Source organism: Cyprinodon tularosa, unplaced genomic scaffold (genome assembly GCF_016077235.1).
Source record: "Cyprinodon tularosa strain WSP-4 unplaced genomic scaffold, ASM1607723v1 ctg262, whole genome shotgun sequence".
Taxonomy (NCBI): Eukaryota; Metazoa; Chordata; class Actinopteri; order Cyprinodontiformes; family Cyprinodontidae; genus Cyprinodon; species Cyprinodon tularosa.
The window spans coordinates 446,396-470,488 of record NW_024038966.1 but is presented as its reverse complement, the minus strand read 5'-3'; the positions used below and the strand labels follow the sequence as shown (position 1 = coordinate 470,488).

The window sequence follows — 24,093 nt, the reverse complement described above, 5'->3', positions numbered from 1 at the left end:
CCAAAACAAGACTTCTAAGCCAAAACAAAGCTTTATAGAGTTGGGCTACTCTATAAAGCTTGGAACTCAATAATTCTAATTCTGACATTTTGAATTGTAAAAGCTTCCTGGATGGGAAGCCAAACATCTTCAAACTTGGAAAACAAAGTCCAGTGGTTTGTTTTTGAACAATTTTGGAATTTTAATTTTGCCTGTTGAACAAACCGTGGAAAAATGGATAAGGGTCATCTTTGTCAACAATCTTCCTTTTCAAGCGGTGCTTTAAATCTATGCTGCAAATTTTTCACCAGTGTTTTGATAACTTGTGACAAGAACATCTAAAGATTGTGTATTTGGACAAAGGCAGTGTTTCCAACAACCAGGGAATTACAGTGCAGTCAGTATGCATTGCTCATTTAACATTATTTTGTTAGTTGCTGGTAAACAATGCTAAACGAACCATGGACACCTGCTAATGTTGCTAACACTACATCTCTATGTATTATACAGAGTTCTACAGTGTCTTGATTTCTTTGTTGCTTTGCCATGTGAATGTTTGTAAACTGCTCTACATGCTTTTCTGTTAGTAAGCATGTCTTTGGTTAAGGAATCTCTATTACAATGTGTCTGTCTCTTCGCCTTCTGGTTCTGGCTTTGGTTCAAGATAGCATTCCGGAATCAGTTGGAGTCCTAAAGTGTCAGTCGGTTGGGGTGAACACTAAATATGTGCACCATTGCTGAGATTTGGCTATTGTTTTGGAGCAAATCAGTGCATGCAAAACTGGGCCAGCCCCATACCGCCTCTGTTCTTCCTGTGACCAGTCAACACACACCTTGTTAGTATAAATGCAGTGTCAAACTTAATTGTGTACCCTTGCAACAAAAGAAAAAGGTTAAAAAATGGGTTCAAACTAGCTCTGTTTAGAAACATCTTCTCTCAATAATAATTAAAAATGTATTGGAAGGCAATTTCAGAGAGGACTGTATATGTAAAAATATACTTTGCAGTCCAACATTTCCTGATTAAAATAACAAGGTGTTTTTTTATCATGTAAGGCTTACTTAAGCTCTGTGTTTTTATGTTATTTTAAATGAGTCATTGTTGTAGGTAAACAGAATTAATTGGCACATAATAAACATGGTTCACTATTTGAATAAAATAACTGAAATATTTAAATTCATTAATATGCCTCTGCACTGATAGTGTTTATGCAGCACAGTTTGTTTTATAAACTTGTGTAAGGAACGGTGTCGAAAAAAGAATCTGCATATTTCAATTCTTCCCCACAGTTTCCTTCTACTAATTGTAATATGTATACTAACATTTTGCAAACTTTTCTGCTTGGCTTTATTATGACGGCTTTCAGACATATTTCTGCATCTGTACTGTAATGCAAAAGTGTTTGTTCTTGGTTGGCAGCAATCAAGCTGATTGAACTCTCCTTTCTTGTTGTAGCTCAAATACATCAAACACAGAAGTGAGGAGCGGATGCTATTGTTTGAAAAGAAGAAAAACACACAATCACCAGTAAATTCTCTGAAAAGCACAGGGATGGTATCTGTGTAATAGCTTAAGCTAAGGTATATTGCTGTGCATTGAGGTAGGTAATAAACCACGGAAAGCCATGTCAACTGCTGGAGGGAAAGAAAAATAAGCTTCTAAAGCTATTCTTAGTGTACATCACAGCAACTGATCCTCAGAAGAGTACACAGAGCTAAACAATACTGCTATGCCAGACTGCAGCAACTCCCAAGGACTGAGGTAGCTTTGGTCTGTAATTCACTTCAGTGATCATGTGCTGGGCAGACTGTGCATGCCTATTATGGGTCCCTGACCACCTTTCACTGGAGGATAAATACACAGTGGCACACGCACATAGAAATCAAGGCTGAGCAGTTCACCTACAAGTCAAGTTCAGCTCAGAAAGACATCTGTTTTAAATAAAAGCTATGCCAACCAACCACATGTAAAATATAGTGTGCAAAGAAAGAACTAAAACAATAGAAACTCCCTTTGCTCAAAAGTCTATAAAAAAAGGTATAAGTATAGTTATGGAACGCTTTACTATATAGCAAGTTGATTTAAGACCACTTTGAAGCCACACTGTCACTTCCGGAGTCTCTGTATGTTAAGGGTGCATAAAGAGACGCAGGTTGCTCTCAAGTGTTGATATGTTTAAATTTAATATTACAGTACTTCATTTGAGTTTGCACTTCAAGAGGGTGCTCATTAAGAGGGTAGTTCTGAGCTCCAGTTAGAAGGCTAGAGGTTTTGTAAGAGTTTTTATTTCAAAACAATTCAGTAAAATTGGATTGGTACCCATTTTTAACCTGTTGCAAGGTGTGCATTTCCCTGCTGGTAATTGTGAAATAAAATGTACCCAATTTGAATCAGAATCGGCATCCAAGGCCATCTTTTCTGAGCAGGTTTTATGGAATAACCCTCTGATCTGTAAACCTTCATAACCACAAAGATTGTTGATAAGTTGTGAAATTCTGTGGTGGTCAGTGACGTGCGGTGAGGTTCATAGCTGGTGAGGCACTGACGTCATCAGAATCAGATTTGCAAATAGATGCATAGATTGACAGCAGTTTACAGGTTATGTTTCACTTCTGCATCCTTACACATACAAACTGTAGCTCACAAAACACACATTTCCTTAAAAAACAAAACAAAATAAATGTTATTACTGTCTTACCTTTACTTATAAATGAATAGAAGTCCTCCTTATCTTCCTTCAGTTTTAAAAGTCTCTCTGTCTCAATGGAGATCACTGCCAGGGAAGAAAGCCTTCCTTGATCCGTCCTGTTCCTGCCTTATGTTTTCAGTCTCTTGAGCACCCCCTGCCATGAGGCAAGAGAACTGCCTGCCTCACCTCGAACTTGTTCTCTGCCGTTTATAATCGCTCATTACACGAAACACGTTACACAAACACAGTTGGTGACAAAAAGCTCTGTACATTATATACATAAGCCAAATTATTAGAAATAAGTTCACATATTACATTTGTTTAAACCATTTTATTGACGCCGTACAGCAACATGCTCTCTCCGCTTTGCAGCCAGCGCAGAGCCAGGGGTTGCGCAATCCAAGGTGAGGCAGAGCTCGCTGCTGCCTCACCGGCATCGCTTCCAAGCATTTGAATGGGAAAATAAGAAAATTCAGCGATTTTGAACAAATAAAAATCGAAATTGGTGAAGCTACATGAAAAATGAATATTTTTTAGTACAAACCACCGGATGAATATAACAATTTAAATTACTTTATGATTATATATTTTCTTTCTTTCCATGATGGCTGGTGAGGCACTGCCTCACCTGCCTCCCCTGACCGCACGTCACTGGTGGTGGTGAAGGACCATTTTAAACAATAGCTTCTGATCATTTATTTATCAAAATCATATGTATCAATGTAGCAGAAACAAATACTATGTAATTTTTTCCAGGCTCATAGTTCTTATATTTTTCAAAAACTTGTACAATACTTGTGTGCAATTAAATTAAAACTGTGCGTTTAGGAGCCGTATTAAGCATAATGGGCTAAACTTCCAGAAACCTTTCCAAAATCCTTTCAGTTAATGCAAAACAGTTTTGCTTTTGCCTTTAGTTATTAACTGGTGAATATTTGATGGTTGAAGAGAAAATACATATTAACAATTCATTAACAAAAAAAAAACTAGGGCCTCAACAGCCAGTCAGGATGAGAGAACAGTACAAAACTCTAATAGGCTGACATTTCTTCCTAATGGTAATTACCAACTTAGTCCCACACTGCTGTGTGATGCATCCTATTCCTCAACTGATATTTGTTGCTACTTATTTATTTTGGCTTAACATACCCTCTTTCGAAACAGAAATTTAAGTAGAGACAGAAAAATAGAGTAAATTCAACAATGTTAAGATTGGATTACATCTTACATTACTAAACACCAGAGGTGGGCGTGAGAGCCTTCAAAGACTTCACTGCTGGCCTATAATCAACCAGAAACACCAACCTACATTCACAACCTAAACCCAATTTTCTTCTATCCAACTGTATTAATTTATTCCAAACAATCCATTCTCTTAATTTTGTAGTGTTTCTCTTTGCTGTGCTGCTTCAAGTGGTTGCTGCCTTTTTTGTCCAATCAGAGTTTTGGCCTTAGTGTATTGCTATGTCAATCAAATCTGCCCGTGGAAATCAGGATCAGCAGTGCTGGCAAATGAAACAGTACCTTAAAGTGAGGAACGTTTTCTACAACCAATCAGATTTGCCCCACAGGGCCATTTAGCGGGCCCACTAATTTCTGTCCTCTAAATGGTCAGTTAGAGCAAAATGTTTACAGCCAAGTTGAGCTAGTGGTAATCTGCATTTTAAAATCACTTTTGTTAAAAATTATTTTGGCCTCAATGACTGATGCTAAATGTAGATACTAAGGCTTCCTGCACAAGCTCAGAAGGATGGATTTGTTTATAAATTATAAGCATCTCTGGTGAGTGTTATACATTTTATTTTCATGCTTTTTTTATCAAGTAATTATTAGATGTATATTGAATCTGAACGGCTACTGATGAAGTAAACATGTCTGACCCATGGTTACAGAATAGAGGATTGTGGTTGTCTTAACTCGGCATTGTGCTTAATAAATCTCTGTATTCAAAGAGGTATATTACTCTGTTATGCCTGCGCTTGTTACATTTTTAATTGAATACTACTGGTGGTTTCTTTTACACCCATTGTTGCAGATATGCAACAATCCCTTGGTATTACTAAGATAGCAGGTGAATTACCTCAGTGGCAGTTATTACATTAAGTGAACAGGAACCTTTGGCAAGCTCTTGTTATAACCTATCCCTAACAGTGTAAGTTGTTATATATATGCATACATATAAATTCCGACATCAACGGGATAAGGAGAGTTGAGGGGGGCCCACTGAAGGCCTACGTACCAGATGCACCATCCGCCATCATTAAACACATTGAATAATTCTGTTTTATAAAGAGTGGAATAAATTAATATTTATGAAGTACATTTTCTTTTTTATATAGTATAATACAAAAGAACTCAAAGGCAGCTTTCTAACTGAGACAACAACACTTGTTGGCTCTAAAGATGCAGCTGAGCCAAAGTAATTCACTACAATGTGATCATTGTAGTGGATAACATCATAGTGGCATGTGTTTGATAAAACGATATGTTGAAGTAAACTCACCTCGGATTTTCCACGGCTGAAGCAGGCTCCCTTGGTGAACTCATCACAGTGCCATTCAGCCTCCTGTAGAGACAGAGGGAAGCAGTGTGAAGCTCCCAATAAAGCATTAACAGGAAGCAAACATCGGATGCTTTGTCAACCTGAAGCAATTTGAAAACCACTCAGGGAATCCAAACAAAACGTCTTGCGATGCTAAATTTCCACCCCCTGTTTTAAGCATTTTGCTGCCAGGTGATATATTTTACATACAAGAATAAACATGGCGATAATTGAAAAAAAAAACATCCAGAACTAATTGACACCAATTCCAGTCAAAGAGAAAGATGAAAGAAAAAAAAAACACACAAAAAACAAGCAAACAAACAGGGAACACACCAGACTTCATATCTTCAGCGTAAACTCTCAGACGGACCAACGTGCACACTTAAAAATGTTGTGAATCTTGGTAAAAAAACAAACACAGAATCCAATTAAGGTGCATACCAGAGACTTCAAGAAATGAGAGCCGAGAGTGTGCAAGCCACATGTCAGTTTGATTTATGTATGAGGGAATAGAAGGATTCCTAAGACATAACAGGCAGATCCCTTGAGATAGATGTCATTGTGATATACATGGGTGTAAAAGATAGCTAGATCCATTTTTAATTTTTAAAACAGACAAGAAGATGAATAAGAAAATAAGAGTTTCTGTTCTCCTATGGCAGAATAGATTCAGGTTCTGCCTTTTAAATTTTTTGTGTGACCTCTGTGGAGGGGGTCTCTGTCATTGATGAAAAAATCTTTCTTCATGTAACAAGGGCTGGCCTTGGGAAAGCCATGGGCCACTGAGTCCCTCACCCTGATGACAGGCAGAATTAGCCTTTACTGCCACTAGGTTCCTATGAGTGGCAGAGAGAAGATTAGTTAAGCGAAAACCTGGCTGGCTCATACTTGCGCTTAATTCAAAAAAATTGTCCAAAAGCAATATATTTAAACTGTTCTTTAGAGAAATGTTACTTTTATTTTAATACCCTTGAATCTGTCCAGTGCAAAAGACACTGTCAAGTGAATATACCAAGATTAAATAGTATACCTTCCTAAAGCTAAGACATTTGGAGAACTTGGATAAAACACAACAAAAAACATAACTGCATTACAATCAGCATTACCACTGTCTATAAAGCAGGTAAGTACTTTGGGGGAGTTGTGGCATGTACTTTTGAGAGTGTAATGACAATATAGTTGAACTCTTCTTCTACTTTTAAAGGTTTCTGACACAAGAAGGAGTGTTTTCACAAATACCCTTGAGCCAGAAAGGCAAACTATATAAGGATCAATACATTGTGTCTGTTACTGCACGGCTATGAAGTCTATCACTCTCTACAGTGGTAAGGTTTGTTTTATGTTTTTGAAAAGCTTTTAACAGGAGAATGGTAAATATAAAATACATGTATGCATGACTGCAAACTGGAGACAGAGACAAGGGAGATACTTGAAAACAACTATGGGGGAAACAATGGAAAAATGTGGATACAAACAGGTGAAGAGGATGGATTTCTCTTCATCCACTCAACAGTCCCTCCATTGGTAAAGGGATTTAACCAAATGGAATCTCAGATTTAAGGAAGAACCAATCTTGTGCTGAAGGACAAGTTCACAACGCGGTTTTCTTTACCACACGATGAAGCTTGAAGAAGTCGACAAGACCCACACATTGTTTTAGAATTTACCAGGTAATTATTTGTGTTTTTAATGTGTAATCTGCTCACACATAATGTCTAAATGCTACTTCCACTGAGCAGCACTGAATACAAAATGTGATACCATGTGGGTGAATATGGCTCAGAAGGATGAGAAGCTGGTCTTGCAATCAAACTTAGACAACTTTTATTGAAATTTTGTATACACAGAATGTATACAAAACAAACCGAAATTAACATTTCCATTCCATAAAGTGCAGCAGTGATCAAATGTAAACAGTGTGGGAAGAAAAAAAAACATGGTGCAAAAATGCATTGATATGGAAGTTCAGAGTATTAATATATATGGTGCTAATTCAATCTCCTCTTTTGTTTCCCTGTTCTTTATTCCTTTAAGTCACAAAAGCACAGAAGAACTCTGTTCAAAGGCCTTTTCTGAGGCCAAGAATTATTAAGAAACATACTTCCATGTCTACTGTTTATCATTATTAAGTCACAAGGAATCTTTGATGTCAGTTTACTATCATGACTATTTTTATTAGCATTCACTCTCGCTTCAAAGGAAACTTTTTCAATTAGAGGTTTTGCCTCATTGGCCCTTGGTAGACATGAAAGCTACTGAATGTGTGCCATCACCTATTGTATAACACAGACATATGCAGCCACTAGAGCCCATCTGAAGAGAGAAATGCATTCACAATATGTGTGGCACTGTTCAGTGAGACAAAATATAGCGCATTAATGTTAGCCAACTTGTCTATTTCTCCTTTCTGTATTTGTCAGTTTGTATTCCTAGGAGAACTGGCTATTCTGGGGCCATGAAAACACAAAACACACACATCTTCTGCATAGGCAGCAAGACCATGCACACAGCAACATAGCTGGCCCCAGCTGAATTCAGTGTGGGCGCGGAAAGTGCTTTTGCTAATCGCAGGGGGTGGAGGAAAATCTGTTAATGGCCCGAAACCCAGCTCACTTACGTACAAAAAAAATCAATCATAATCCCAACTAAAGCTCCAACTTCAGATCATGTTAATGTGTCAACATGATTCCTTTTGTCGTGGCTAAGTGATTATGTTATCATCATTCGACACATTTTAGAGGATGGTTTTAGAACCCTGCATGTTTTCACTGCACCTTAAAGGCGTTGATTTTAAGTTTGTAGTTGCTGAAGGAGATGACCATAAACCTTTAAGTAGGGGATGTGTTCTAGCGTCATTGACCACAAAAGCGACGTAATCTGACAGTCCCGGCTCAAATGGTCTGGAAGAAGGAAAATAATCAGGTTGCACAATGACTAGCAAAGGGTCATTAAGAAACATTAAAAGCTCATTAGGATGCCTTTGTTGCACTGCTGTGATTCTAAAATGAAGTTGTCTTGTGATGAAATATATGTAGAATGTACTTTGGGTAAATCTTAATAATTCTTGGCCTTATCAGAAAAGGCCTTTGAACAGAGTTCTTTTGTGCTTTTGTGACTTAAAGGAATAAAGAACAGGGAAACAAAAGAAGAGAATGAATTTCATGCAACGATAAAGGTGGTGAATTAAACTGGTGTAATAATTATCTTTTAAGGAAAATGAGTTTTGTGAACACACTTTAACAAAAAACAAATTGCTGGCTTATGCAAAATTCTGGGTTTAACTTTGTTGAGATAATTTTTCAGTTTTAACACAAATAAAGAGCTGCTTATTTTTCATTGACCGGCAGTTCCAGCTGTACAACATCCTAATAAGACTTCACTAATCCTCTACTCAGACATAATAATGAAGGATAAGACGGTATCAAAGGGATTTCTTATGTCAGTTTCACTGGTTCATGTTAGTTCCTTTAGCTTAAAAGAAAGTAGTTTTGTTTACTTATGATAAGATTTGACTTTCATCTGGTATGTATATAATGCAAGACAACACTACCAATATCCATCATTGATGATATGGACGCATAAATAGCATTAGTGTCAAAATAGGTTGTTGTCACATGACTTTGTCAAACCAGATAAATATTAAATGTATACAGTAGTAAACATATACAAACTACCATTAATTCACTGACCATTAAAATTTACTAAACATCAGATTTATTTCATAATGCATTGAAAGTGCCAGATGGATTTAAAGAAATGTGACCGGAAAGGATGTCTGAAGTTGTTGAGGCATGGAGCAGAGAAATTTGTACTTAGATGGGTTTTATTGAGAGTTATAATTAAACAACCACAAATAATCAGTTAGATGCTGGAGTATAATTTGAGGCCGACTTTGTTATGCACTGATATTACTCCATCACTTGAAGAATTCAAAATCCAACTCTTTTGCTTGTGTATGATGTATACTACAGTTCTGACTGCTTCTGACTTAAAAACATTTTCCCATGTGGAAACATATTTGCACAGAAACATTCAGTGACTCATTCAGTTGACTGTTTTAAAGCAAAGAAACGGTAAGAAAAAAAGAATGTCTCTACTAGAGCCATTTCTACATCTGCTGTACATATCTCCTTCGCAAACCTTTGTTCTGTTTCAGGCTATATTTTTGCAGTATGAACATCTTTGTTTAGTAGACCTGGAAGTCTTTCAAAGACTAGGGTCTCTCAGGATGTGTAGTCATCATACTGTCATCTGTTTATCCAAAGGCAGATGTTCCATTTTGATGCCGTCCTCCACTCTAGCTATTTAGTAGTGTAGGCACTGGACAATAACATATTTGTTTAAGAGGCTAAGAAAGCCATCATCTGAATGTTTTATATATGCTCAGAATCTCTCAACAGCACCACAATTGGTAAACCGGAGGTATTCATGTTTTAAGCATGTTTCAAATAGTAGGAATAATGGTGTCTTAAATTTTGCACTATGTGAAACATTTAGGCATCTAAAACTTGAGCCTTTCTGTGAGTAACAATGTATTTGATATTTCAGGAAAAAAAAGAACTGCTCCAGCATCGATTTCATCCACTGCACCCCTGAGGCTGCACAAAAGTAGAAATTGAAACAAGAAGACTGAGGCCAAGTGGATTAAATCACCCAAGTACATCCTTTTTTTCCCACTTTTGTTTTGGCTGGAGCACCATTCTGTCTATTAAAAGGCTCTTCCAGGAATCCTCTTAAAGCTCTCAGTTGGCCACTCAAAATCATCCCTACATGACATTTATATAAAAAATATATAATTATTTCACACCGTCTTTCCGATCATCTTATATCTGTCAAGACTATAAATAGATTTTGTAGAAAATTTGATGCATATCTAGTGGATAAATGGGATTTGTCACATTCTTTCATTAATAAACGGGTGTCTGCTGCTTCCTTTTTTATGCTTGCACACATTACGGTCACATGCACCTCAAGAGCATCTTTGGTGCGTCCAGTAAAGTGTCTCTAGATGCTTCTGCTGCTCCTATGTTCAATGGCAGAGAGTGGCTTTGCTATATTTGCTGTGATTCGTAGTGCTACAAAAAGTAGTAGTAATATATTTTTAAGCAAAAAAGCCCACCTCAAAACATTGTCTGTGCAGTCGATTCATCAAGATTGCAATCCTGCCTTAACATATTACTTTGCTGTCTGAGCTGCTCAGATGCCCACATACCAGCGGTGCGCTGTCACTGGGAATCCCTAGCAGCAGCTGGGGGTTTTCCGCTACTGTTCGTGGCAGCTGGAAATAGATGTTAGCTTCTGCTTCTTCAATTGCTTGCAGTGTGACTGTAGTATAAAAGTGGGTTGGCCCCCAGAAAGAACAGAAGAGATAGTTGCAGCCACCAAGCAGATCAGTGCAGCTTTCGACACAACAGTGAGAAAAAGACCTGAGATCACAGAGTCTGGCAAAGAAAGTTTTCAAGAAAATAATGCCATTGACATTCTGGAGTGAAATGTCTATATGTTTGTGGCTAGTGCACAGGAAAATAAAAATAAAATCACAATGGTAATTTGGTAGAAACAAAATCTTAATTTTGATTTTAGCAAAATCATTCAGCTTTTAAAATAAATGTTAATAACCCAATAACTTTAAGATACAACACCAATTTCTGGTTAACCATGATATCAACAGGTTGTCTGATAAATTACGCATTGCAAAAGCTTGGTTAACATAAGAGTGTCCTGTTTGATGGTAACCTAAACTTTTCTTTTATATCACTTGTAACATCATAGCAACCATTCAGACAAAGAGATTTTCATTCAAAAGATAATCCAAAGTGATTGTCTTCTGGTACACTGGAGTAATCATCTCAGTGACACAAAATGGATGGATAAAAAGTAAGCTGGAAAGAATATGGAACAATCTTTTCTTATTTCAGAGAAGATGAATAAAAATGTCTTGATATGTGTGGATGTTCCACGCTCTGCTGCACTTTACAGCCCCCTGCAATGAGTGTCTTCAGAGAATGCCCATTGTGCTTATTCCTTACAAATGTTGGGAAACTGAGGAACCTATTGTTACCCAAAGGGTGGGTGCACTGGAGAAAAAGGCAGAGTAGGCTGGGTTGAAGTTGAACAGTGACGGAGAAAAGGACAGAAAAAGGGAAAAACGGTCAAAACAAGAAAGAAAAAAATTAGTCCAACCAGTAGAGGAAGGCAGACTGTGTGGGCAGAGAAAAGCGAGACAGAGCAGCAAGTGAGGAGCTGAATTCCAAACCAGCAGTTTCTAGACATGATATTGAATACACTTTGCATAAAGAGAGGCCAGAGAACAGACTCTCTGCTGACAGCTGTCTAGATCTGTGAGATGACTGCCTGTGCTGCTTGCTTCAAGCGGGCTCGGACATTGAAGGGAAGAGCTGGACTATTCCTTTGGGAGGAACTAATAAGGCTCATGAGTATCTGATATTAGCTTTTGATGTGGTCTCATAATATTTACTATTCACACTGATGTGTGCTGATGTAAGCTGCTGAAAGATTTACACATGAAATTGGTCTTGATGTTACTTCTCAGCAAGCGAGGAGGTCTTAGTCACTACACTGTCATCAGAACACTGTAAGTCAGTGTAGTTTTTTCTCATTATTACAATGACTGACATCCTTCTTGCTTAAAGATGGCATCATGGTATTACTTAATATGCTGGCATCTGGGGCTCCAGTTGTAATAGAGCTCTGTTATTCCTTTTATGTGACAAATTTAGTGCTCATGTAATTGAATTAGCAATGTTTCCAGAGCAATGGAGGGTGATTTTGGCAAGCTAATTAATATCAGGACTAATTTTCTGGCTGACAAGTTGTAATCTCAAGAGACCCAACATTCATGCATAACATCTATCATGTTACAATGGAAATGGCTTTTGTTTTTTTCTGTTATACTAGAAAGCTAAAGCACAAAGACGTTAAAGGAGAAATGGAGGCTTGGTTTAGATAATGATTCACTGCTGGTAACTGATTAAGCTTCAGACACATCAAATCCTTTATAGAGATACCCAAAAAAATAGTTTAATAATTACATGATGACTTGACTATGGTTGACTACATGGTTAACAACACAACAAAACAGGATGGAAGACCTGGCTGTCAGAAGGTGACTCAAAGTAATGTATATGAAGGATCACTGAGATCTCATGTATTCATTTAGGGTGCTAGAGACATAACTACACTACACTGCGATAGGAGCTTTTTCCCCATTCTGTATGCCATTGCAAGCTGCCAACAGGTAGCTCATTTCTTTATATTGAAGTTTTGGCCAGGCTCAAGAGGTCAGCAAATACCAGAACAGCATAATTACACATTTATTGAATTTTCCAAATGTACTCAGTAAGGACATGCCATAATCACATTGCTTCGTACGGTTGATCTATTACTTTCATAAATAATAAGCAATCTTGAAGCAATATATGAATGCAGTCTCCATGCACCATTTGTGCTTATAATCGGTAATCCTTGCAAGGATTCAGGGAGGAGTATAGCCAACGGTAGTCGCATCTATCACAAGGCAACACAGAACTGTGCATGTAACCACTCATCTGCAAGGCCAATTCAAGGATATGAATTAAGCTAAAAAATACAGTTTTGTACTATGGTAGAAAGTTGTTGTACAACGAGTGGATTATTTGTGTCAATGAATGATTTACAGAGAAAAGGGAAAGGTGCCCCCTTGTGGTGATGCCTTCTCTAACAGAGAGCACCACAGTGACTGCTACATCCCTTGATAAAAAGGATGGGAATGAGCTACAAAATTATAATGAACATATCTCCTATCAAGAGGGCTATTTGTCTTAAGGTAGGGGATACAGAATGTTATGTGTAAATCCCTTTTTGTCCCACAATGGGGAAATTCACTCTTTGCATTTGACTCATCCACTTGGGGAGCAGCTGGCTGCCATTGTGTGGCGCATGAGGAGCAGAGTGGGGTTAAGGGTTTTGCTCAGGAACCCAGAGTGGAGGCTGTGAGCATTGAACCGGGTACTTGCAACCTTCTCAGAGCACAAACACTGCTCGAACCACTAGGCCAACACTCCCCATAGGTTTGCAGACTACTATTTGAAAAGAAATCAGAATTAGTTAGACAGCAGATCAAAGCTTTAACAAATACAAATTGGGAAACGGCGCATCTCTGGTCCCTAAGGGTGATGAATTCAGTTACTTTACATTAAAGTAGCTTAAAGTAATAAAACAAAAAAATCAGAAGTTGAGAGTCTGATTTGGACTTCAGGCTGAGCAATGTACAGTATATACACTATATTGCCAAAAGTATTTGCTCACCCATCCAAATTATTGGAATCAGGTGTTCCAATCACTTCCATGGCCACAGGTGTATAAATTCAAGCACCTAGGCATGCAGACTGTTTTTACAAACATTTGTGAAAGAATGGGTCGCTCTCAGGAGCTCAGTGAATTCCAGCGTGGAACTGTGATAGGATGCCACCTGTGCAACAAATCCAGTCGTGAAATTTCCTCGCTCCTAAATATTCCACAGTCAACTGTCAGCTGTATTATAAGAAAATGGAAGTGTTTGGGAACGACAGCAACTCAGCCACGAAGTGGTAGGCCACGTAAACTGACGGAGCGGGGTCAGCGGATGCTGACGCGCATAGTGCGAAGAGGTCGCCAACTTTCTGCAGAGTCAATCACTACAGACCTCCAAACTTCATGTAGCTCAAGAACAGTGCGCAGAGAGCTTCATGGAATGGGTTTTCATGGGCGAGCAGCTGCATCCAAGCCATACATCACCAAGTGCAATGCAAAGCGTCGGATGCGGTGGTGTAAAGCACGCCGCCACTGGACTCTAGAGCAGTGGAGACGCGTTCTCTGGAGTGACGAATCGCGCTTCTCCATCTGGCAATCTGATGGACGGGTCTGGGTTTGGCGGTTGCCAGGAGAACGGTACTTGTCTGACTGCATTGTGCCAAGTGTAAAGTTTGGTGGAGGGGGGATTATGGTGTGGGGTTGTTTTTCAGGAGCTGGGCTTGGCCCCTTAGTTCCAGTGAAAGGAACTCTGAATGCTTCAGCATACCAAGACATTTTGGACAATTCCATGCTCCCAACTTTGTGGGAACAGTTTGGAGCTGGCCCCTTCCTCTTCCAACATGACTGTGCACCAGTGCACAAAGCAAGGTCCATAAAGACATGGATGACAGAGTCTGGTGTGGATGAACTTGACTGGCCTGCACAGAGTCCTGACCTCAACCCGATAGAACACCTTTGGGATGAATTAGAGCGGAGACTGAGAGCCAGGCCTTCTCGTCCAACATCAGTGTGCGACCTCACAAATGCGCTTCTGGAAGAATGGTCAAAAATTCCCATAAACACACTCCTAAACCTTGTGGACAGCCTTCCCAGAAGAGTTGAAGCTGTTCTAGCTGCAAAGGGTGGACCGACGTCATATTGAACCCTATGGATTAGGAACGGGATGTCACTTAAGCTCATATGTGAGTCAAGGCAGGTGAGCAAATACTTTTGGCAATATAGTGTATATTGCTTACATGGATTCAGCCTTCGCACCACAATGAGAAAAAGTTAAGTGTTGATTTATCTGCTCAAGGTTTGCAGCAGCTGATTTCCAACAGAATTCGAGAAGTTGAATAAAGAGCAGGGGTCAAAAGTACAATATTGAGCAGAGGGAGAATATAATAAAGTATTAAACTGACAAAAAGGAAACTCTGCTAAGGAAAGATTTTCTAGCTCTTTTTAGTTTTTGCAATGAGACGTCTACATATTTTATCAGTTGTGTTTGCTGCAGAGTTAATCCTTCCTTTTTCACTTAAGCAGCACAAGTTTAAAATTTAAGCAAGTAGAAAAACATCCACATTAGTTAGTGACGAGGCAGAGATTGACAAGGAGAGGAAGACATTTTCTTTCTGCAGAAATATAGGTACTAGATATTGACCTACATCAAGACAGTATAGAACATAGAGGCTGACTCATGTTTCGAGGCCTAACTCTTCCAACTATAACCTTGTCCGTCATTCACTGCGAGCTCATGTTAAATAAATTTGCATTTGTTTCATCTTGAATACTAGCCTCTGCTTAAAATTCTATGTGTCCCTCTGTCTTCTAACTGGTCTGTCAGACAGTCCCTTTTACCTTCCAGTTGGACTAAACTCTTTCTTCTACAAGGACTCACTGATGCCATACACTCTGGGGTAGAATTCAAAGGCATACTAACAATAAAAAAAGTTCACACACATGAACATCACATCAACTCTTTCTCTCCAGCTTGGATCTCATTAGCATTTTATGCTATTTTCTGTCTTTCAACAATTAAACCATTTATGATGGCTTATTTACCAGAGAAACCCATGAAAGTGTCCTCAATGGACGCGGCTAATGTGATGTTATCAGTTTACCATAGTATTTTATTGAATAGTTGTCCGTGAAGAAGCACCAATGTTTTGGTGTGGATTTAATGGGAGGGACATTTCTGTTTGAATCATACTTGGGGCCACAGTTGACATAAATTGCAATGAAATTCAAGTGAGATGGTTTTAGGTAGAAAAAATGTCATTGCTAACAAATTAGATCAGTGGTATCTGGGTTAATTGGAATCACCACTATGCAAATGTTAGAATATCAAAATATGAAACCTCCATAGCCTCATGATGCATGTAACATTCAGAGTCCACAGTATCATTCAGCACTATCCAAATCTCTTTCATCTAAAACAGCTTCATCATCAAAAATCTATAATCTGTACAGGTATATAAGAATTTAACAGAAATAACAATTACACAAAAACATTATGTAATAAATACCAAAGATGACAATATAAGACAAAATTATCAATAAAAGGCAAAGAAAAAACTAATGGTTCTATTCTCTGAAGCTAGACGCTTATTTAAAAAAATGTATATTTAAAAGATTTAGAACCACATACATATCCAGCATACCTCAAAGAAAAAGGTAGACAGTTCTAGAGTCTTTCTCCCTTTCCTTGGTCATGACTCGAGTCCTGCAAAAATCTAAAGGTGTTTTACCTCAGAATTTCTGATTAAAAGGTTCTTCAGAGTGTGTAAGGAAGACATCGACCAGTGGAGCATTTCACTCATGTTCTATGTGCACAACAAATAACAGGTGATTTTAGGAAGATCACGTCAGTGCTGAATGAATCAACATAAAATAAGGTACTACTACTGTACAACCTTGTGCGTGGAAGTTATTAAATCTTCTTTTAGTCTTTTATATCAAGAATCTTAATTTGAGGCTTGGCCAATCTCACATGCCTTCATGCTGCAATAAGCTTTTGATAACAACTAACTTCCTGTGTCTTAAGACTTTAGTGAGTGATTTTGAATTGCGTAAGTTAAAAGCTATTGGACGTGATGCAAAGTGATGTCTGCACGTGATGCAGATGCAAAGTGAAAGAATTGATCCAAACTTTTTCGGGGGTTTTGCGAAGGTACATATTTGTACTTAATCTCTTAATCTTTTGTGAAAGCAGGGCTTGGGGCAGACTGTTTTTATAATTCTAGGAGGGATTGTGGAGCAATCTGGCTCGACCCATAATGAATATCCTTCAGAGGTTGGATTAAGCTCTATCATATTCAATGTAAAACACATCAGATGATATTTGCAGAGACAAGGGCCCAGCATATGGCCAGGGTAGGATATTGCCACGCTGCCAAGGACACGCCTTCCGACAAAAACGTCTTAGTACTGGACAATGGTGTAACAACACAACAACAGGCCCATAAGCAACATTATCTGGGTGGGCCCCATATGAAGTACAACACGTGATAAAGGTTCAGGATACAGCGACAGTTCCATAAATCGGCCAAGAAAATACAATTATGCAATTCTCAGTAGTATATGATCACACATGGAAAAATAGTGACTGCGCACCTTGAATGGAAACCTTGGTGACAGCGCACCACCACATGTTACAAGTTCCAAAAACATATTTCAGGGAGATGCTTATCGACCAAACACCCCACTGCATGAAAAGTGGGATTTTCGTCAATATGCGGCACTGTAGATTGTCGTGGAACTTCAGGTTAGCGGCAGTTTACGACAATTTGCAGGCTTCGCCGAAAACTCCCGTAAATTGTCAGAAATTGACGTGGACTTTGTTAGGCAGTGTTCCCCCCATGCCTCCCCCCCATGGAATTCTAGGGGAGGCTTTAACATGTAAATGAACATGCTGTGAGCTATACAAATGCAAATCAGGGTTGCAGGGGGGGTTTACTCCAAGTGATATTTTTCTAAAAGGTAAGAAAATCTCTGATACAAAGAGATCAGGCTCAGTATAGCCTCTTACATTTTAGCTTGAATTGATTTATTTAATTAAAGTATAGAGATCAAAACAGATCTTTAGCTGACAGAGCAATACATTTAGAGCAGTAATTATTTAAAAAAATTGCATTTAAGATAAAAAATAAAATGTTGTCTGTCAATATGCTCAATTCACAATAACTTAAGTGGAAAAGTTTCAAGAAATGAGTCTGAGATGATTCACTTTATAACATGGCGCATTATCCTGTTGGAAGTAGCCATCAGAAGATTGGTACACTGTGGTCATAAGGTCCGGCCAGGTCAAGATCCGCAATTGCAATCGCACCAAACAGGAAAAAGAACATCGACAAATTCCGGTTCGTCAAATTAAAATATAGCAGCAACAGATCGGTGACTAGAAATTATAGCACAATTCTTATATATAAAAAAAAAAAAAAACACAGTATATTTAAATGATTGGATCCAAACTATTGGTTATTCACCAACGAGGAAGCAGATTTCTCATCTCCATCAAAATATTTATTTTATACCGAGGGACTTAAACTTTAATCAAATCCATTCAAAAGAAACTTCTTATTACAGGAATGAAAAGAGATGTTTGGGAGAAGAGAACAAGTTCATTCAAAAAAAGCAGTTTTGAATTATCCTTATCCCCGTTACAAAAATCTACAAAAATATAAATATATATTTGGGCAGAAACTGAACATATGCTGGATGATGGTGGGATTTTTTTAATATGTCATATTAAATTAAGCGCTCACAGGGTTCATACAGGAATGAGTGACTCTAATTTAATGCTATTTGAAATGATTTTAATACCATCAACAAGAACCATGTACACAAGTTATTAGTGTACATGAAATATGAAGGAGCTGTAAGCAGAGTTCCATGACTCCTGTATGTATGTAAACACACACACACACATATATACGTATATATATATCCTCTAGCTTTTTCTCCGCCTGGAGCGATATAATATATCTGACGAAATTGTTTTTATAAGCATTTTTTATTAAAGAATTATAAATACTTCGATAAACATATTTAAATAATTTTTGTGCCAATTAAGGCCTTGATTTAAAAAAAATGAATGATTTTTTAATTATTTTTATTGATCAGCGGGAACCCTGGTTCATCTCGCGCATGCTCTTTACGATCTCCAAGAAACTCAAGAGCGGCGCAGTGTGCAGCCACAGTGGAGGATGTATGCTTTGCTTTGTGCAGGCGGTCTGGAGCGTCTGGATTTTGGGGTAAAACTCCTCTTGGACGCGATGGCGACTCTGCATCGAACAAGACGAACTCAAAAAAGAGATGCTAGCGGTAAATATATGTTTGATTACTGCCTGCTAGGCTAAAAGCAGCCTAGCCTAAGCTACGGCTAATAGCAGCCTAGCCTAAAGCTAACGCTAATAGTAGGGTGATTCTCTGAATTCGGTGCACTTTGTGTCCCCAAAGGTTTACCTCAAAGATTTTCATATAAGGTAAACAATGAAGAGAATTTAAAAAGAACAAATGGAAAGATCCACGTGTCTCTGCTTTATAACACACATCTATATCCTGAAATTTAAATTTTTAAAGATTTTATGGGCTGCAGAAGATCAGAGGTAAGTGAGATGAGCATGTCCCCTCGCACCTAAAGTACTTTTTCACTGAATGTAAAACAAATAAAATAGCTAGAATAATCTAATTTTTTTCTGCTAAAATTATTATTTGCATGTTTACTCAAAGCTGAATAAAAGAAATATGAGAAAAATAAACAAATTATTGACAAAATAGCACTATTTGATCATGTCCCTCAGTTTTTGTTCAACCCCGTAACGGCATACCAATGTTCCCTTTTTTAAAATATTGGTTCAGTCCAACTTCAACCACACACAGGAAGTGACATCCCTCAACTCTTTTCCCTCTCAAACTGTGAAGAGAGGTAAGTGTAAAGCTTACTTTCTCACCTAAATTTCATCGTTTTTATCAATAAATTTGCATCGTCAACCTCAACCTTTCAACACTGTTACATGTATAAATTATATTTAATATTGTTTGGGAAAAATAAAACAATTATCTTTGAAAAATACTTGAATTTCTTGTTTTCCACATGCCATAAGCTACACCATACTGCTAGCTAATGTGGACTTATAACTACTTTTGGCTTTAATCTTCAACCCTGTAACATTCAACCCCATAACAAAAAACACTGTTACGGGGTTGAATTATTGTTACGGGGTTGAAGCTTTTTCTGTTGTTAAGCAAGTTAGTCCCTTTTCTCTAAATGTTATTTCATACATTATTTTCAGATATCTGATGGCTAAATCAAATGCAGAGAGGCAAAGAGAATACAGGGTGAGAAGAAATGCAGATTCACAAAGAAGGAAAAAAGATGGAAAAAAGATAGAGAAGCAAAGAAATCAATCAGTGACCTGAGTAAGAGAGCTTGAAGACGTAAGCAGAGGGAGTGGTGGAAAGCTAAGGAGCGACAGAAAAGGAAGGCTGAGATTGAAAATGTTGGGTCTGCCTTTCTAACCCCTCCACATACTCATGAATGTGATATTCAAGACAAAGTCCAAGCCAGACCAGGGTCCTCAAGGTGAGGGAAATATAGTTTGAAGTATATTTGACTTTAATGATGATAGTTTTAGAAACACTACTTTTTACTCTGCTTTATACATGACTAATATGTTTGTTGTAGTAGTTCCTAAGAAATGAATATTTGTAACATGGAAGCTATGGTTTATTGCTTTTAGAACACACGCACACCCCCACACACACATATATATATATGTATATATACACACTCACCGGCCACTTTATTAGGTACACCTGTCCAACTGCTCGTTAACACTTAATTTCTAAGCAGCCAATCACATGGCGGCAACTCAGTGCATTTAGGCATGTAGACATGGTCAAGACAATCTCCTGCAGTTCAAAGCGAGCATCAGTATGGGGAAGAAAGGTGATTTGAGTAACTTTGAACGTGGCATGATTGTTGGTACCAGAAGGGCTGGTCTGAGTATTTCAGAAACTGCTGATCTACTGGGATTTTCACGCACCACCATCTCTAGGGTTTACAGAGAATGGTCCGAAAAAGAAAAAACATCCAGTGAGCGGCAGTTCTGTGGGCGGAAATGCCTTGTTGATGCCAGAGGTCAGAGGAGAATGGCCTGACTGGTTCGAGCTGATAGAAGGGCAACAGTGACTCAAATAACCACCCATTACAACCAAGGTGGGCAGAAGAGCATCTCTGAACGCACAGTACGTGGAACTTTGAGGCAGATGGGCTACAGCAGCAGAAGACCACACCGGGTGCCGCTCCTTTCAGCTAAGAACAGGAAACTGAAGCTACAATTTGCACAAGCTCATCGATATTGGACAATAGAAGATTGGAAAAATGTTGCCTGGTCTGATGAGTCTCGATTTCTGCTGCGACATTCGGATGGTAGGGTCAGAATTTGGCGTCTACAACATGAAAGCATGGATCCATCCTGCCTTGTATCAACGGTTCAGGCTGGTGGTGGTGGTGTCATGGTGTGGGGAATATTTTCTTGGCACTCTTTGGGCCCCTTGGTACCAATTGAGCATTGCTGCAACGCCACAGCCTACCTGAGTATTGTTGCTGACCATGTCCGTCCCTTTATGACCACAATGTACCCAACTTCTGATGGCTACTTTCAGCAGGATAATGCGCCATGTCATAAAGCTGGAATCATCTCAGACTGGTTTCTTGAACATGACAATGAGTTCACTGTACTCAAATGGCCTCCACAGTCACCAGATCTCAATCCAATAGAGCATCTTTGGGATGTGGTGGAACGGAAGATTCGCATCATGAATGTGCAGCCGACAAATCTGCGGCAACTGTGTGATGCCATCGTGTCAATATGGACCAAACTCCCTGAGGAATGCTTCCAGCACCTTGTTGAATCTATGCCACCAAGAATTGAGGCAGTTCTGAAGGCAAAAGGGGGTCCAACCCGTTACTAGCATGGGGTACCCAATAAAGTGGCCGGTGAGTGTATATAAACACACACATATATAGTAAGCCTTGTGGTCAGTCATTGCACCATAATTGCTATGTCTCTAGTCATGTAACTACTAATATGCAGAACTAATCATTTCTTTTCCATTTATTTTATGGTTTCATTTTAGTCATTCAGCAGGCAAGAAAGCATCCAGAAAAGCAAGAGATAAACTGTGCAAAGAAATAGAAGAACTAAAAAGGAAACTCAAACATCAGAAGAAGCTCAAAGAAAAATATAAAAAAAGACTCCAGCGAGCAACTAAGAATAAAGATTCTCCAAGATCCAAAGTTTGTCAGTTGCTGAAAAACTGTACTGTGAACAGCAAGGTGAGGAAAACTTTACTACACCATGAAGCCATAATTTGTGACATCAGGAGGAAGTACAAGAATGCCAAATATGAAAAAGGAAAAAAAAAAAGTTGCAGAGGTGGTTGTTGGGAAGATAGTCAAGAAATACAGGCTGCAGAGTTGGTCTGAGAAAATACTGGGCTTTTCAAGGAAGCGTAGGACCTTGTGTGAAAATAAAGACCTGAGCATTGTTAAACGGATTTCAGAGAGAGATTTTGCTTACAGCATTCAGCCTATACTGTTCATCTAAATAATTTTTAGAGTATTCAATATTACATCCAAAATGTTTCTTTTCTTGTTTGTTTTAATGCATTAAATTAAATTTCAATTTGATTAAATGTTTTGTGATTCTTTCAACCCTGTTACAGTGTGAGCCACCCTGTTACAATGTGTTCAACCCTGTTACTTGATACATTTTCAGACTTTTTGTGAAAATAATAAAAAATTTGAGATAAATGCTAGCTGAACTGTCTGTAAAGTTTAGAGGACAAAAGAGAAAATATATGAAAACTTAATGTGATGTTTACATTAAAGTATATTTTTGTGATTAATGAAGACTGTAGGTATATAAAGAGGCCATATCATACCTAACAGTCACAAATGATTATTTACAATGAAAAAAATCTACTTACAATTAGTTATTTTATATAAGGGACAAGTGATTACTAAGGCACTGGAAGAATTAGTTTGAATATGTTTTGGGATTGTACCCACACAGAAACTCAATTGTCCCGTTACAGGGTTGAATTTAAAACAACATATGTGACAAAAAAATTGAGAATAATCTTTGGGATTGCATGCCTAAGGTGGGAAAACATATTTTCTCAGAGGTTAAAATAGTCCTAAATCAGACACCATGATCAAAAGCAAAATTTTTTGTGACATTTTTTTCAGTAATCACAAGATCAAAAGTGCACCGAATTCAGAGAATCACCCAGTAGCCTTGCAAGAACAAGCTTTATTAAAGTGTATTTTTTGTGATTCACAGGAAGCAGTACGCCGTCTTCACAACTCGGAGACTAATTGCAGGCGCTATGAACCGGAGCAAGGGTAAGATTTAAAGAATATGCTTTCATTCTGCGGTAAAAGGCAATGGATACGGATGGATACCGATCATAGCATAGCATCATTTTGTTTTCACAGACTACTGTCGCCGCACAATGAGGCGGTGACCTCCTATTTGCTCGGAGCCATATCAGCAAGTCCAGATTTGCACGATGTTGATAAAGACGACATTGTGTGTAAGTGACTTGTTTTAATGTTTTCTCCTTCCTTGTTACTGTGACTTGCGTTTGATTTTTTATTTATACCACTCTCATTTAATTGTTTTCCAGCTGCCTGTAAGACGTATTTTCAGACGGTACGCAGGAGCTTCAGATATACGCAGCCAGCCAACACGCTGCGTGCGGAGGCAATCTGCTCGGAGTCGGGCCAGAAGAAAGAGGGTAAGACTTTATTTGGTGACTATTTTTCAGGTGCATTAATAGATGTGTTGTGTCCATACGCAGTGCGCTGGTTCATTGTTTTTTTTTCAGCTGCTGAAAGCGAGGCAGAGTGTGCTAGCAGATGAGGAAGTGGAACTCTGGAAGTCCGCCGTCGTCGGCGGTGTCTCTGGATGGATTGTACGGTCGCCGCCATTTCGTAGGCCGGATCTCACTGAACTCTGTGTTAAGCTGCAGTCCTGGTTAGAAGCGATGCCGAAGTACAGGGCCACGCACACTAGGCGTCTGCACATCGGACCTGCCTCGGAGGGAATGCTGCCAGTTACCTCCAACCCCGAGGAAGCAAACGGACCGTTCACGGACTTTTAATTTTTAGAAACGCATGTGTTTGGATATGCGTTGTATATAGTTGTGTGTGTGTGTGTTTCAATAACCTTTGCATAAACAGCTTCCTGGCAAATGTTCATTTCCTGTATAAATTCATTCATGTCCTTGAAGGTAGCATAATAATTGTGTAGTAGTGTAGGATAACATAAATACACACCATATGAATGAATAAATATATGAATGAATAAATATATGAATGAATAAATATATATATGAATAAATATATATATATATATATATATATATATATGAATAAATATATATATGTAAATATATATATATGCCAACCAATCACGAGCGACTTTGCTTGTTTAAAAAGAAGTGGTTCCGTCCAATACTCAGTAAGAAAATTAAAGCCTGGCGTGGCCACGTGTGGTTTTGCTGCCAATCACGAGCGATTTCATTTGTTTGAGAATA

At 38.4% G+C, this 24,093-nt stretch overlaps 1 protein-coding gene across 3 annotated transcripts in view; it reads right to left on the bottom strand.

Annotated features, from left to right (window-relative positions):
- The window catches only part of sema5a (sema domain, seven thrombospondin repeats (type 1 and type 1-like), transmembrane domain (TM) and short cytoplasmic domain, (semaphorin) 5A), a 207,281-nt gene that overhangs the window by 111,421 nt on the left and 71,767 nt on the right, over nucleotides 1–24,093 (bottom strand). For all 3 annotated transcript variants that reach the window (XR_005281131.1, XR_005281130.1, XM_038289057.1), the window contains exon 5: nucleotides 5,173–5,235. Coding sequence is in view for 1 of the 3 variants with exons in the window: in XM_038289057.1 (XP_038144985.1) it covers nucleotides 5,173–5,235 (63 nt within the window). In the remaining 2 variants the exon portion in view is untranslated. The remainder of the gene's footprint in view (nucleotides 1–5,172; nucleotides 5,236–24,093) is intronic.